Below are 13373 nucleotides of genomic sequence, written 5' to 3'. Positions count from 1 at the left end.
CTGCGGCCTGCGACCTCCTCTCCCACTCTGTATGATCACAGACCCTGTCTCTGGAGTTTCTGCAATGCTGATGCCAAATAACGCACATACACGCCAGGCCAGCGGTTCCCAAACTATCTTGCCTCTGGAGACTGTGATTTAATCGGCGTGGGGCGCGGCACGGGCGTCGGAATTTTCAAAATCCTCAGGCGATACTAAGGTGCAGCCAAGTCTGGGAACAACGGCGCTAAGTACCGTGTCACAGCTCGACAAAGGAGAACTACCAGAAGAGCCCCTTTAACAGACCGAGAGACTAAGGCCAGGCCTGGATGACGGGGCCTGGCCTGGATCCGCCCGCCTCGCACACCTGCCCCAGGGCAGGGGAGCCCATCGATGCGCTCCGCCGCTCGGCTCCTCAGGCCTGGTCCCTGCCCGCTCGCGCCCCTTCCCCCTCCCGGCCGCTTCCCACTTCCAAGATGGCCGCGGGTGGAGCCGACCAGGTACGGAGGCCCCTGGCGGGTGTCCACCGGCGCTGTGCGGACACGAAGATCCTCTCGGGCCTCCCCTCGAGGCTCCGCTGGGCCCTCGGGAGAGAAAAGGGTCGGCGACGCCGCTCCGGGGCCCGCAGGGGGCGGGCGAGCAGCCGAGGAGTGGCAGCTGGGCGAGCGTCGAGCTCGAGGAGCGGCGCCGGCGCGGCGGGGGGGCGGCAGCCGGGCGGAAGAGCGGCGGCGGCCGGCAGGGGGCGGGGCGAGGGCTCGCGGGGCGGAGCGGATCAGGGGGCGGAGCGGATCAGGGGGCGGGGCGAGGGCGCGCGCCGCTGTTGGCCCCGGGCAGCTCGCGCGCACCTGCCTGCCCGGCCCACAGCCTGCCGCGCGCCCAGCGTCCTCGCCGCACAAGTAGCGGGTCCCGGGGGTCCTGGGCTGCGGGCCCGCGGGCCCCGGAGATGGCGTCGGAGCCGCGCTAACTCCGGTACTGAGGGCCTACGGTGGGGGCCGCGCCGCGCGGGAGGGTGGGGGACGGGACGCGCGGGGCTGCTGCCACCTGCTGCTGCGTCGGCGAGAGCGGGAGGCGGGCCGGGCCCGGGCGCGCGGGTTCGGGTCCTGCACCGGCGGCCCCCTTGCCGCCTGGCCGCCGCCGCCCCCCGCACCGGGGGAGAGCGTGGGGCCCGGGCGACATTGCGGGGCCCGGCGGCTCCCGGCTCGTCAGCCTCTCCGAGAGACGCGCGCGCGACACGCTCCTTTTCCGGAACTTGACGAAAAGTTTTGTCCTTCAGAAGCGCGGGGCTCCCCGGGCCAGAGGGGAGCTGGCTTGGCGCGCGCATGCAGCCCTGCAGGGACCCCTCCACCTTGCGGGTCCCTGACCCCCGACCCCCAGGACCCTGTGCACCATCGGGGGCCATCGACCCCCGGGAGACCCCTCCACTTCGGGACCCTCTCCACCTCGGGGCCTCCTAACCCCGGGTCCCCCTCCACTTCGGGGTCCCCGACCCCTGTGCCCCCTCCACTTCGGGAACCACCGAAACCCGGGGCCCCTCCACCTGGGGGCCACTGGCGTCTGGGGGTCCCCCCCTCCCCCCAGCTCCTGGGACGGAGCTCCCGACCTTCTTCTTTTTCGGACCTGCTGTCGCTAGACCGCGGAACCCCCTCATCCTCAGACCCCCGTCCCTGTCCAGGAACTCCTTCGGCCTCAGAGACCCCCTTTCCTGGGCCACAGACTCCTTGTGTGCGGGAGACCCCGAGCCCCGGGCCCCTTCCCGGCCGAAGGGGCCGGAGCTGGTGTGGAGCTGGCGTTCGGGGCGCTCCGCAGGCGGCCCTTTCTGGGCGGGGAGCTGCGGTGAAGAAGCAGGGGTGAGGCCTTGAGGAGTTAGCTTCCGCAGGAAGCGGGAGGACTGGCCCCCCGCAGACCCCAGGCCTCAGACCCCAGGCTGGGCGGTGCGCATTTTAGTGGCCAGAGCCTTACCTGGCCAGAACCATCCCCCGCCCCCGCTTTTCGTCTTAAAATTGCACAGCACCATTTTCTCCAGGACGGAATTGAAAGCTTTGCTTTGGAAAGTTCTCTGTGCAGGAGGCTCCTGCGCATCGACTTCACTTTATTTACTGAGGCTAGTTGAGGCTGGCGTGTTGGGACCCTACCAGCAGGATGTTGGCACCTCGTTGTCTTGGCTTCTTTTATAGAAGGGTTGCATGGGCACACTGTTAAGTGCTTTGCTACTCCTTGCAAAGGGCTGGTCCTTAGAGGAGTTCTGGAACGCTGCCCCTTGCCCAGTTTATCTGGCCAGTACCAACCCATGTCTCAGGTTTGCATATGACTTCTTCCCGACTTCTTAACCACCTGCCCGCCCCTCCTCCCCAGGCTTAGTTGTGTGTGTGTGTGTGTGTGTGTGTGTGTGTGTGTGTATATATATATATATATATATAAATGCTTATTTATTTTTGACAGAGAGAGAGAGAGAGAGAGACAGAGCATGAGGGGGGAGGGGCAGAGAGAGAGGGAGACAGAATCCGAAGCAGGCTCCAGGCTCCGAGCTGTCAGCACAGAGCCCGACGCGGGGCTCGAACTCACGAACCGTGAGATCATGACCTGAGCCAAAGTTGGACACTCAACCGACTGAGCCCCCCAGGCGCCCCCAGTTGTATATATTTGACCCCTTTGGATTGTGGGCTCCAGCTGATCCCCAACCCTAATGAGCACCTGGCATGTACTTGGGGCTCAGGGTTATTGAGTGAATACATCCTTTGGGAAACATTAAAGAAGTGAAGTACGTGGCCGGGTCACTGGGCCTTGGTGTCCTCCACGGTCCCAGCAGGTTCCTGCTGAGCACTTTGCTTCGTGCTTGTGAAACTGAGTTTTCAAAATCTGCCTTCGGCCCACCCTCGCACATTTAGCCTCAGTGCTGCCCCACCTGGCTTCTGTTGACCCTGCCATTCCTCTCCACCCCTCCGCCCCTCCACCCCTCCACCCCACTGCCCTCCTCCCCTCTGTCCAGTGTGTGAAGGCCTGTCTTTCGTGCCTGCGCGTCCCCTCGCTTGTGTTCTGTTGAAGTTCTCGCTGACGCTGAGGACCTGCTTATCAGGGCAGCTTGTTTCAGAATATGTCTCCCCTGTCGGTCAAAGCTCCTGATCATCGTGTCCCCAGCCTCAACACAGGGGACACCTGCCCAGCATATTGTGGGTGGTCACAGAGCTTTGAGACCTTGGAGAAGATGTGCCATCAAAATAGGTATTTACAAGTAACACGAAAAGAAGATTTTAGGAAAATGAGAGTGTGTTATCTGTCGATGTTTCAGGGCGGTTATGAAGTTTCTAGGGCCTGAATTGTTAAGAATTCTCGATTGCCAAGCCAGAAGATAAGCTGGGCTAATCGCCTCATTTTACAAATGGGAAGTGGAGGCCCAGAGCTTAGTGCCACAGAGCAGGTGTGAGATATTAGTGACAGGAAGGAACTATACAGTGAGGCTTGGAGACACAAAGTGGCCGAGTCTGGGCTTTATGCAAATAAGTTACTTAAATAGCAGGCCTAAGCCGACTGGCCCCGTCTAGTACCCAGGAAGAAGTAACACCATGCAACATCTGAGGTTCAGCCCATGCCAGGCTTGATTCTAAAGGCTTTATGTAGATTGCTTGCCCAATCTGGCCCATTGCCTAAGGAGATACGGTCTATTATTGCTCCCGTTGTACTACTGGAAATTGGGGTGCAGGGAAGTTAAACTATTCCAAGGTCACACAACTTGTAAGCGGGGGAGCCAGGATTTGAACCTGCGCAGTCTGCCTCCAGAACCGGCATTATTTTGCCCTCTTGTGTATTTCATTTTTTTTTTTAACGTTTATTTATTTTTGAGACAGGGAGAGACAGCATGAACTGGGGAGGGTCAGAGAGAGGGAGACACAGAATCTGAAGCAGGCTCCAGGCTCCGAGCTGTCAGCACAGAGCCCGACAACGGGGCTCGAATTCACGAACCGCGAGATCGTGACCTGAGCCAAAGTTGGCCGCTTAACCGACTGAGCCACCCAGGCGCCCCAATGTTTATTTATTTTTGAGACAGAGGGAGACAGAGCATGAACGGGGGAGGGTCAGAGAGAGAGAGGGAGACACAGAATCTGAAACAGGCTCCAGGCTCTGAGCTGTCAGCACAGAGCCCGACGTGGGGCTTGAACTCACGAACCGCGAGATCACGACCTGAGCCGAAGTCAGACACTTAACCGACTGAGCCACCCAGGCGCCCCTCATTTTTTTAAAAAAAAACCTTTTTCTTGCAGTCTGACCTACAGAGAAGTGTAAAAATTGTTCAACCTGTAGCGTATCGATTGTCACAAAGTTTAGGGTCTGAATCTTTAAACGTTCCAGCAAGTCCTGTGTGGGCTTTGATGTCAGACCTGGTTTGCATCCGGTTCCTGTTGCTGTGTGACCTTACGTGATGTACTCACCCTTTCTGAATCTCATAGTTTCTTCAGTGTGCTTGGCAGGCTTGCGATGATTAGAGCGTGCGATAGCACCTAGCGTGTTTGGTGCATGGTGAGTGTTCAATGAATGGTTTCTCTTACCAGCAATCAAGATTATAAGTTGCACTGGTTTGATTACGTGGTCTGAGTATCTTCCTAATCTGTCAGTTGCCCATCAGTCACTTTATAGGTACTGACGATGAGTCACTTTGGTAAACCACTCTGTGTAACTGAAATACTTTAGGGAAGTGGGGGCACCCCGGCCCCCACTGCCCGTGCAGTGAAAGTCCTTAAGTTACAATGTCCCACCTATGCCTTTTAAATACAACTACTTTTGGGCAGTGAAAGGTAAATGTCTTTTCCTTAGGGTTGTGAAGGAGCCTTTGGGGACCCTCAACAGTTTACCCCCAGTTTCTACCTGGTTTGCTGATGGACCAAAACTTACTTAAACAAGGGTGTGAAGTTCCAGGCACCTGCCAGTGGCCATTCACCTTCCAGAGGAGTATATTGAGCTCTCAGGAAAGTCTGTCTTAGGGTTATTTTTATCCTGAAGAATAACCCACGTAAAAACCAACTTACTTTTGTGGTTGACTCTCCCATTCTGCATCGTGCAAATTAACCCACCGTCGTAGGCTGCTTGCGCGGCAGCAGGAAGAGGAAGGCTTAGAGTCGTATCCAGGCCGGCCCTCGCACAGCTGCTTCGTGACACGCGCCCCTTGTGCCTTGTCTCCTCGTGTGTGAGCTGGCGGTGAGGGTACCTTGAACTCTCGGGGTTGCTGAGGAGGTTACAAAGATTGCGGGTGTGAACTCTGAACACTGCGCCTAACATCTAAAGCACACTTGGTGGGCAGAGGCGGCTCATGTTAATTGTTAATGCCAAGGAACCTGAGTTCCAGAACATCCTGTGCCTTTCTTTCCAGGGTCCTTTCTGTGTAAGCCATGACATTAAAGAGAGAAAGGGACTCACAGTGGTTGGTGTTTGTGGAGCCCTGTACAAAGCAGGCTCATTTACATGGGAGATACCACCTAGATCAGGGGGTTCTCCTTGGTGTCAGAACCTCCTTTCGGGGGTGCCTGGCTGGCTCAGTCGGAGGAGCGTGACTCTTAATCTCAGTGTCGAGAGTTTGAACCCCACGTTGGGTGTAGAGATTACTTAAAAAAAAAAAAAGGGGACCTCACTTCAGAGGCTTAACTAGCCTGTTTCTCCTGACTGGTCCTGTCCTCCAGAGTCAAGGTGAAAGCTTGGCAGGTAGGTGTGTGTGTGTGTGTGTGTGTGTGTGTGTGTGTGCGTGCACCAGTCCTACCAGGAGGCTGGCGGTCTCACCAGACTTCTCCCCAGGAAGCATGAAGGACCCGGAGGCGACTTGTACAGAATGACGTGGGTGTTGGAAAGAGAAGACTCAGGTAGGGCCTCGCCTACCCAGCCGCGGCTCAAGCCTGGCTTCGTTCCCATCTGGGAAACGGCAGAAGGCAGTCTGCTCTTTCACGGGAGGGATGAGGATTTGGGGAGGTTCCTGACGTCTGCGTTAGAGCTGTGTAAGTAGCAAAGCAGACCGAGGGGCCTGGGAGTCACAGATTTGGGTTCAGGCCCCAGCTGCTGCCACATAAAAGTGGAGCTCTTGGGTGAGCCACGGGCCTCAGTTTCCTCCTCTGTACAAGGGGGGCGTAATACGTAGCACGTAGGGCTATGAGGGCTATGAAAACAGAATGGTGATGTTAGGAGCTTGGAACAGAAGCTGGTACTCATTAAGTTGAAGTTTTAGTGATGCTCTGGGGGTGTTGGGTGCTGTAGACCTGGTCCTGCCCTCTTGAAACTTTGACCCTGTGACAGGTGTATCCCCAGGCCATGGTTGACGGAAAGGAGCCAGAACCTGTCTCCTCTCAAGATTAAGGGTACGGAGGGGCCCCTTGGCGGCTCGGTCGGTTGGGCATCTGACTCTTGACTTTAGCTCAGGTCGGGGGATTGAGTCGCCCCCCACTCCAGCCCCCGCCCAACTGAGCGAGGAGGCTGCTTGGGATTCTCCCTCTGCCCCGTCCCCCACTCGTGCTCTATGGAAAAAAAAAAGATTTGGGGCGCCTGGGTGGCGCAGTTGGTTAAGCGTCCGACTTCAGCCAGGTCACGATCTCGCGGTCCGTGAGTTCGAGCCCCGCGTCAGGCTCTGGGCTGATGGCTCAGAGCCTGGAGCCTGTTTCCGATTCTGTGTGTCTCCCTCTCTCTCTGTCCCTCCCCCGTTCATGCTCTGTCTCTCTCTGTCCCAAAAATAAATAAACGTTGAAAAAAAAAAATTAAAAAAAAGATTTAAGGATATGGAACTCAGTGGTGGAGCAGGGCTGATGGGACATCCGGCACTGAGGGCAGGTGTGCCCTCCTTGGAGGGTCAGGGAGAGCAGAAGTGTCCCGGGTGCTGACGGGGTGTGAGAAAGCAGCATCCAGGGAGGAGCTGGGACAGGGAGGGCGGCGGCGAGCAAAGGCCTGTGGACAGGAGGGCGCCTCCGAGTGGGTGGGCAGCGTTATTTCTGCCCCAGGCCACTGACGAGTGGAGGTGTTTCTGCCGGGGATGTAACTGAGTCATTTGGGTTTGGCCTTGTAAACTGCTTATTGACGAAGACTTGGTCAAGACTTTGTGCCTCTGCTTTTTTTTTTTTTTTTTTTTTAATTTTTTTTAACATTTATTTAGTTTTGAGAGAGAGAGAGAGAGACAGACAGACAGAGAGTGAGTGGCAGGGGAGCAGAGAGAGAGGGAGACACAGAATCCAAAGGAGGCTCCAGGCTCCGAGCTGTCAGCACAGAGCCTGACGGGGAGGCTTGAACCCACGAACTGTGAGATCATGACCTGAGCTGAAGTCGGACGCTCAACTGACTGAGCCACCTGGGTGCCCCACCACCGCTTTTTAAAGAGAAGAAAATTAGAGGAGCTTGGCTGGCTCAGTCAGTAGAGAGAGCAACCTTGGATCTCAGGGTCGTGAGTTCAGTCCCCACTTTGGGCATGGAGCCTACTTTAAAAAATATATATATGCAGTAAAGAGAAGAAAATTAAACTTCTGTTCAAGATGGAATTGTGTTCCAGAACCTCATTCAGAGTCACTGCCGTCTGCTTCCTGACTTGTGTTGCAGACCTACCCCCGTGGGGAGAAGGGCATTCGAATGTCTCGGGCCCCTTCCCTCTTTGCTCGCTACAGAACTCAGTTTTGTGACTGGTGAATAAAATGCAGGTGGTCTTGTTGCCTGGGATAAAAGCCTTCCTCATGTCTGCACTTGACGTCTTGTGTGTTTTTCCAGGTCTGGGAGGTGATGATGGCTGGTCATCATTAACCGTGTATCGCGTGCCTGTGGCTGGCCGCCTGGGCCCGGAAGAAGCGGGGAGGGAGCCTGCTGCCACGGCCGCTGCTGCGGGCGAGGGGTTTTGTCTGAGGCTCTGGGAAGCAAGTGCAGAGGGAGGAAGTCTCTTACTTTCCGAACCATCGTGCGCCCGCTGGTGCTCACCGGGTGGCGCGGTAGCCCATCGTCACTCCTCGTCACTCGCTTGCTGTGTCTCTTGTCCGCACACGATGCCTGGACTTGACGGCGGGGATTTTCTTCCTCCTCTTGTGACCTCCGCTGCTCACCATGTTCTTGAAGCGTAGCCCAGCTCTCAGCAGAGGTTTCCTGGATGGACTGTCCCTGAAACCTGCCCTCTTAGGACATCGTTGTTAATAATGATTAACTCCGCAAATGGATTTTTGAATCCTCAGTCCCTGCCAGGTAGTGGCATCTGGAACCTGTTAGCTTAGCGCTGTACCTGCCCGAAGCCTAGAAACAGCAGAGAGACGTGGGAACAGCTGTAAATACAGTTGTGTGAGGGGTGTGGCCCAAAAGAGCCCAAGAGGAAGGGGGATCCGCAGCTTCCCGGGGGGAGTGGGGGAAGGCTTCTCAGAGGAGGTGGTCTCGCAGGTGGGCTGGGTCTCCTTGCGGCATACGTACCAGATCCCCAGGGGCGCCCGTGGCCAAGCTGGGGAGAGCATCCGGGCAGTGGGGCCGCGCGGCTGGGTTTTGAGAGGCGCGAGGGTGACGGCACGAGGCTGCGGAGGCTGGCAAGGATGGGCTCGGGGAATTCAGGCTGATCCTGTCTTTAGAGAACGTGTGACTTGGAGGCCGGCATCTGCAGCTGGCCTCCTGGCAGGCTTCCAGAGTCCACCCTGTAGCCTCTCTGAGAAGCGGGCGCTTTGTTTGCGCAGCCTCGGAAGGCAGGTGCTCTGGGCCGCGGCTTCTGGCTTCATTGTACTGGTGGCCCCAGGCGGAAGGGCTTGAGGACAGGTGGCCGTGGCCCTTGCGGGGTTTGGTTTAAGAGCGTGTTGCCAATGGAAGTTCGTTCTTGCTCTTCGGTTTATTTCCCTGAAGGCTGCCACCTTGTTTGTGAGGCTTAAGGAACTTAAGTTGGACTTGGTAGCAGTGGAGCCTTCAAAGGTCATTCGTTTTCTCCTCAGAAGAGGCCCTCGTCCCGCTGTCCTGGCCCCCAGGGCTCTGCCAGACCTGCTTCGTTCACCTTCCGCATGCTTTCACCTGGGCGATTCGGAGCAGGGGTCCTAGTCTTCACTGAACACGCTTGTTTTGTGTTCCTGTTTTAGTGTCGAAAGCTCAGTCTGAACACAGTTTTTGCAGGCACTCAGCTCTTTATGTGGCTGAAGGAGAGGAAATTCGCATTTACTGGGCACCTGCTGTGGTCAGACGTGGGGCGTGCCCACGTGCCCATAAACGACATGCTTCATTTCATTTATCCTCAGAGCGGCCGTGAGTTTCGTGCTGTTGCCCCATTTAACTGCCGGGCACCAGGAAGGTTCAGCTTCTCCCCGTGGTAAGTGGCAGGGCCAGAATTTCCTTCCAGCTGGCCGGGTCACCAGGCTTTCGGCTCCGCTCACGGTGAAGATTTCCTCTTGTGTTGCTGGCTTTTTGCCAGTCTGACCTGTCAGAGTATTCATGGTGTTTTGATAATTCTAGGAACTTTTGACATTGCCAGACGTTAGCTCTTAACTACGTGCTAAAAATGTTTCTTACCGTATTTTCCTTTTGATTAAAAAACAAAAAGCGTACAATTCTCCAGTCCGGGTACCTGTGAGTCTCTCTGTGTCTCGCTGTTGTGAATCCTGTTGCTACAGAGAGGGGTTGAGTTCGGGCACTTTCCTAGAGCAGGGTCTCAGGGTCTCAGAGTTTGCTGTGGCTTTGCCTGGAGGAGCTCGGGGCTGGGGACGCGGAGTGGAGGCTCCAGCCCAGGAAACCGAGGGCGGCGGGCACCGTGAGACACCGAAACTGTGTTCACGTGTGCCGAGGTGATGCCAGATTCTTTCGGAGAATAAACCGAGTTTTTGCGCTGCAGGTTAGAGAAGCGCTTCAGGTGACACGTTCGTAGTTTTATATTTGCATTAGAGTCTAATTTGGTATTTTTGTTTTGGTGCAGTGCGGTGTGGTTCTGCCTTCTAAGAAAAATTGATAATTGATCAGTACAACATCATGATTAAATAATCCTTACTCACTCGGTCATATTTCAAGTTTTTATACATAGTTCAGTCTATTTTTGAATTCTGCATTTTGATTCATTCCTTCACGTTTCTATTTTGGCTCCAGTGCTGCACAGTCTGGCTGGTTCCTTCGATTTCTGGGAGGGAGGGAGATCACCCCCGCCCTCTGGTTCGCTTCTAGTGAATTTGCTTTTGCTGTGTTGACGTGGTGAAGGGGCCAGGCTTCCTGAAGGGCTCTAGGAAGGCCCGGTGACCCCCAAAAGGGGGTGGTTACCGTTGTTGCCGCCATGCTTCAGAACCTTCCACCGCTGCCTCTTTGATGACGGCCGTTGCCAAGAGAGTGCCTTTGGAATGCTTTTCTCCTGCTACTTTTCTTAATTCTGCCCAGGCAGTCCAGCGCAGCTGGGGTTAGAGCCCAGGAAGAGTCCCATTGGAACCCAAGAAAGTACCATTCTTTATGTTGTCTTATGCCATGGATCAGATTTCAGTAACCCCATCAAGGTTCTTTAGTTTTGACATTTTATTTATTTTATTTTTAAAATTTATTTTTGAGAGAGAGGGAGAGAGAGCATGAGTGGGAGAAGGGCAGAGAGAGGGAGACAGAAGGTCCGAGGTGAGGTCTACGTTGACAGCACTGAGCCCAATGAGGGGCTCCAACTCAACACACCGTGAGATCATGACCTGAACCGAAGTCAGATGCGTACCCGACTGAGCCACCCAGGCGCCCCAGTTAGTTGTGACATTCTAAAGGTCAGTAGAAGGTCGCATCACCTCCACCTGGGTTCTCAGTCTCCCAGGGGCTGTGCTGTCCAGGCCTGTGCACCTGCCACCCCGTCATTCCCACCCCAGCCTTAGGCCAGAGCGCTGTAGGCAGGGGTGTGTGTCACCAACAGCTTTGACTCTTGTCACTCAAATCTCTATTGTGGGTCCGTGGTCTGTTTTTCCTGTATTGATTGTGTCTTCCCCGAAGCAGCCTCCTACCTGGGTTTTGACAACCCCACACTAGGCTTTTCATCCACTAGGTTTGGCCCGTTTTGAGGTCAGTCCAAGCTCTGCCACCAACCAACACTATGATCTCGAACCCGTTTATTACCCTTGGAGCCTTGGTTTCCTCCATGGTCATGGGGGTGATATACGCTGCCTTGCAGACGCAAGTAAGGCGACCACAGCATCATGGGGGCCGCGGCCGACTTGGGTGTGCTTGGGGTCATCTTACCGTACACAGCATACCTGCTTTATCTTGGTTCCTGTCTTGATGGCAACATCTTGATTTTTATGCTGTCTCAGAATAAGTAGAACTTGACTTACATATGGGTTACAAATTCATGTACTTTTTTTTTTTTTTTTGAATGTTTGAGAGAGAGGGAGAGAGAGGGAGAGAGAGAGCAGGGAGGGGCGGGGAGAGAGAGAAGCCCAAGCATACTCTGTCCTCCCAGCGCAGAGCTCGACATAGGGCAGGCTCACAAACCAGGAGATCGTGACCTGAGCCGAAACCGAGAGTCAGATGCTCAACCGACTGAGCCACCCAGGTGTCCCATGAATTCACGTATTTTTGATGGAGGTATTCTGTTTATCGTTAAACAAAACAAAACGTGAAAAACAACCCTCTCTCCCTGCCTGGCCTGGTCCTCATGCCCCCAGTGTTGTCCTGGGGGTCAGACATGTGACCGGTGTGGTGTTGGTGATCATGAGGAAGGGGATTGTTTAAGTAATTTTACCTTAGACGTATGTAGCCTTTAGGTTATTGCCCTATCATTTTATATTGTGGTAACATATGCTAAAATTCTAGCTTCTGGTCCCAAATGAAAACTCGAGTACGTGGGACTTTTTCAAGGATTCCTCTGTAAAAAGGGCATCAGAACATTTGAGCTGTGCACTAGCAGAGTGGTGTCTTAGGCTTTTATAGCCACGATCTTACTTTCCATTTTTGTATTTTTTTTTTTTTTTTCTAGTTTCTCCTTGGACCAAGATGACTGATGGAAACCTCTCCACCTCTACAAATGGCATAGCCTTGATGGGCATTCTGGACGGTCGGCCAGGAAATCATATTCAGAATCTACAACACTTGAATCTCAAGGCACCCAGATCCCTCTCGTTGCCAGAGTACGGGCCCAAGCTGAAGCTTGGGCCTTTAGAAGATCAGCACAGCCTTAAGTCCGTGGACTCGGGCATTCCCACCCTAGAGATCGGTAACCCGGAACCTGTCCCCTGCAGTGTGGCCCACGTGAAGAGGAAGCCGTCTGAGTCGGGGACCGTCCCTGAGCGAGCCTGCCAGAGCGCGTGCCCGCTGCCGTCCTACACGCCACCGGCTCCCGGCAGTGCCGAGTGGGAGCGGGGCGTGCGGAAGTCGTCCACGTTCCCCCGGACGGGCTATGACGCGGCCGAGCTCTACAGCCCCGCCTCCAAGGCCCTGAACCGCAGCGACGATGTCTCCGTTTGCAGCGTGTCCAGCCTCGGCACGGAGCTGTCAGCCACGCTTTCCATCAGCAATGAGGACATCTTGGACCTTGTGGTCACGAGCAGCTCCAGTGCCATCGTGACCCTGGAGAATGATGACGACCCTCAGTTCACTGACGTCACCTTGAGCTCCGCCAAGGAAACCCGGGAGCTGCGCCGGCAGGACTGTGTCGATGGAACGGAGGATGGGAGTAAATCGAAAATACTGGGACCGTTTAGTAACTTCTTTACCAGGTAACACTATCTTTGTGCAGGGGTTAGGTGACCAGGCCAGCCACATGTCCTCATCGAAAACGGGGGTTTCCTGCCTTGCTGAGCAGGCCCTGTGTCACGCAGGCCATCGCGTCTTTTCCCGGTGGCCCAGGGTCCTGTGGAGCTGTGTTGGTGATTCTGCCGTCTGAGTCCTCACCGCTGTCACTTCTGTGTCCCTCCCTGGCGCACTCGCACAGTTTGTTGTCCCTTCCCGGCCTCTGACCTGCTGCTGTGCCTGAGGGTGATCCACAAGGGGCCGGTGCCACCAAACCAACCTTGTCTCCTGAAGGGCCTTTTATGCTAATAACTTGAGCCTCTTGGGCCAAGCACAGCGTGCCAACCTGGGTGGTCTGGGCATTAATAACCCACGTTTCCACCTCCGGCCCCCGTGCCCCGCATGGCTGTGCTGTGGCGTCCGTGCTGTGGCCCAGGCCCTGCTGCCGGGGTGTGTGCTCTCACGGCCCCACAGCCGCCGCTCTCCCACTTGCGTGAGGACCAGGCCACGCAGGCGCCAAGCCGGGGCCGCTGGGGCCCTGGGGGCACGGCTCGCAGAGGACCTGCCTCTCACCTGTGCTCTCGTGGTTTTGTTCAGCAAGCGTGTATGTCCCCCGCTCTGCTCTCGGCAGGTAAGACGGGAGTAGTAGGACCATGGAAGTGGTGACAGGTGATGACTTTGGGGAGGGCTCACGGGCCGGGGGCGGTGGGCGGGGACACGTCAGTCTGTCACACAGCCGCTGTGAACCCCCACGCCGT

The 13373-nt window shown here is 55.7% G+C and overlaps 1 protein-coding gene across 5 annotated transcripts in view; it reads left to right on the top strand.

The window, feature by feature from the left end:
- Positions 1 to 411: 411 nt before the first annotated feature.
- TBC1D14 (TBC1 domain family member 14) overlaps positions 412 to 13373 on the top strand; it is a 105965-nt gene continuing 93003 nt past the window's right edge. For 3 of the 5 annotated variants that reach the window (XM_049630265.1, XM_049630266.1, XM_049630264.1), the window contains exons 1-2: positions 413 to 479; positions 11864 to 12602. In XM_049630265.1, coding sequence (XP_049486222.1) covers positions 11881 to 12602 — 722 coding nt within the window. In that variant the 5' untranslated portion in view covers positions 413 to 479; positions 11864 to 11880. Of the gene's footprint in view, positions 480 to 796; positions 949 to 11863; positions 12603 to 13373 lie in introns of those variants that run through there. The other 2 variants (XM_049630268.1, XM_049630269.1) reach the window with 2 other exon arrangements.

The sequence above is a fragment of the Panthera uncia genome, chromosome B1 (assembly GCF_023721935.1).
Source record: "Panthera uncia isolate 11264 chromosome B1, Puncia_PCG_1.0, whole genome shotgun sequence".
In the NCBI taxonomy this organism is placed as follows: domain Eukaryota; kingdom Metazoa; phylum Chordata; class Mammalia; order Carnivora; family Felidae; genus Panthera; species Panthera uncia.
This window is presented reverse-complemented; position numbering and strand designations above follow the sequence as displayed.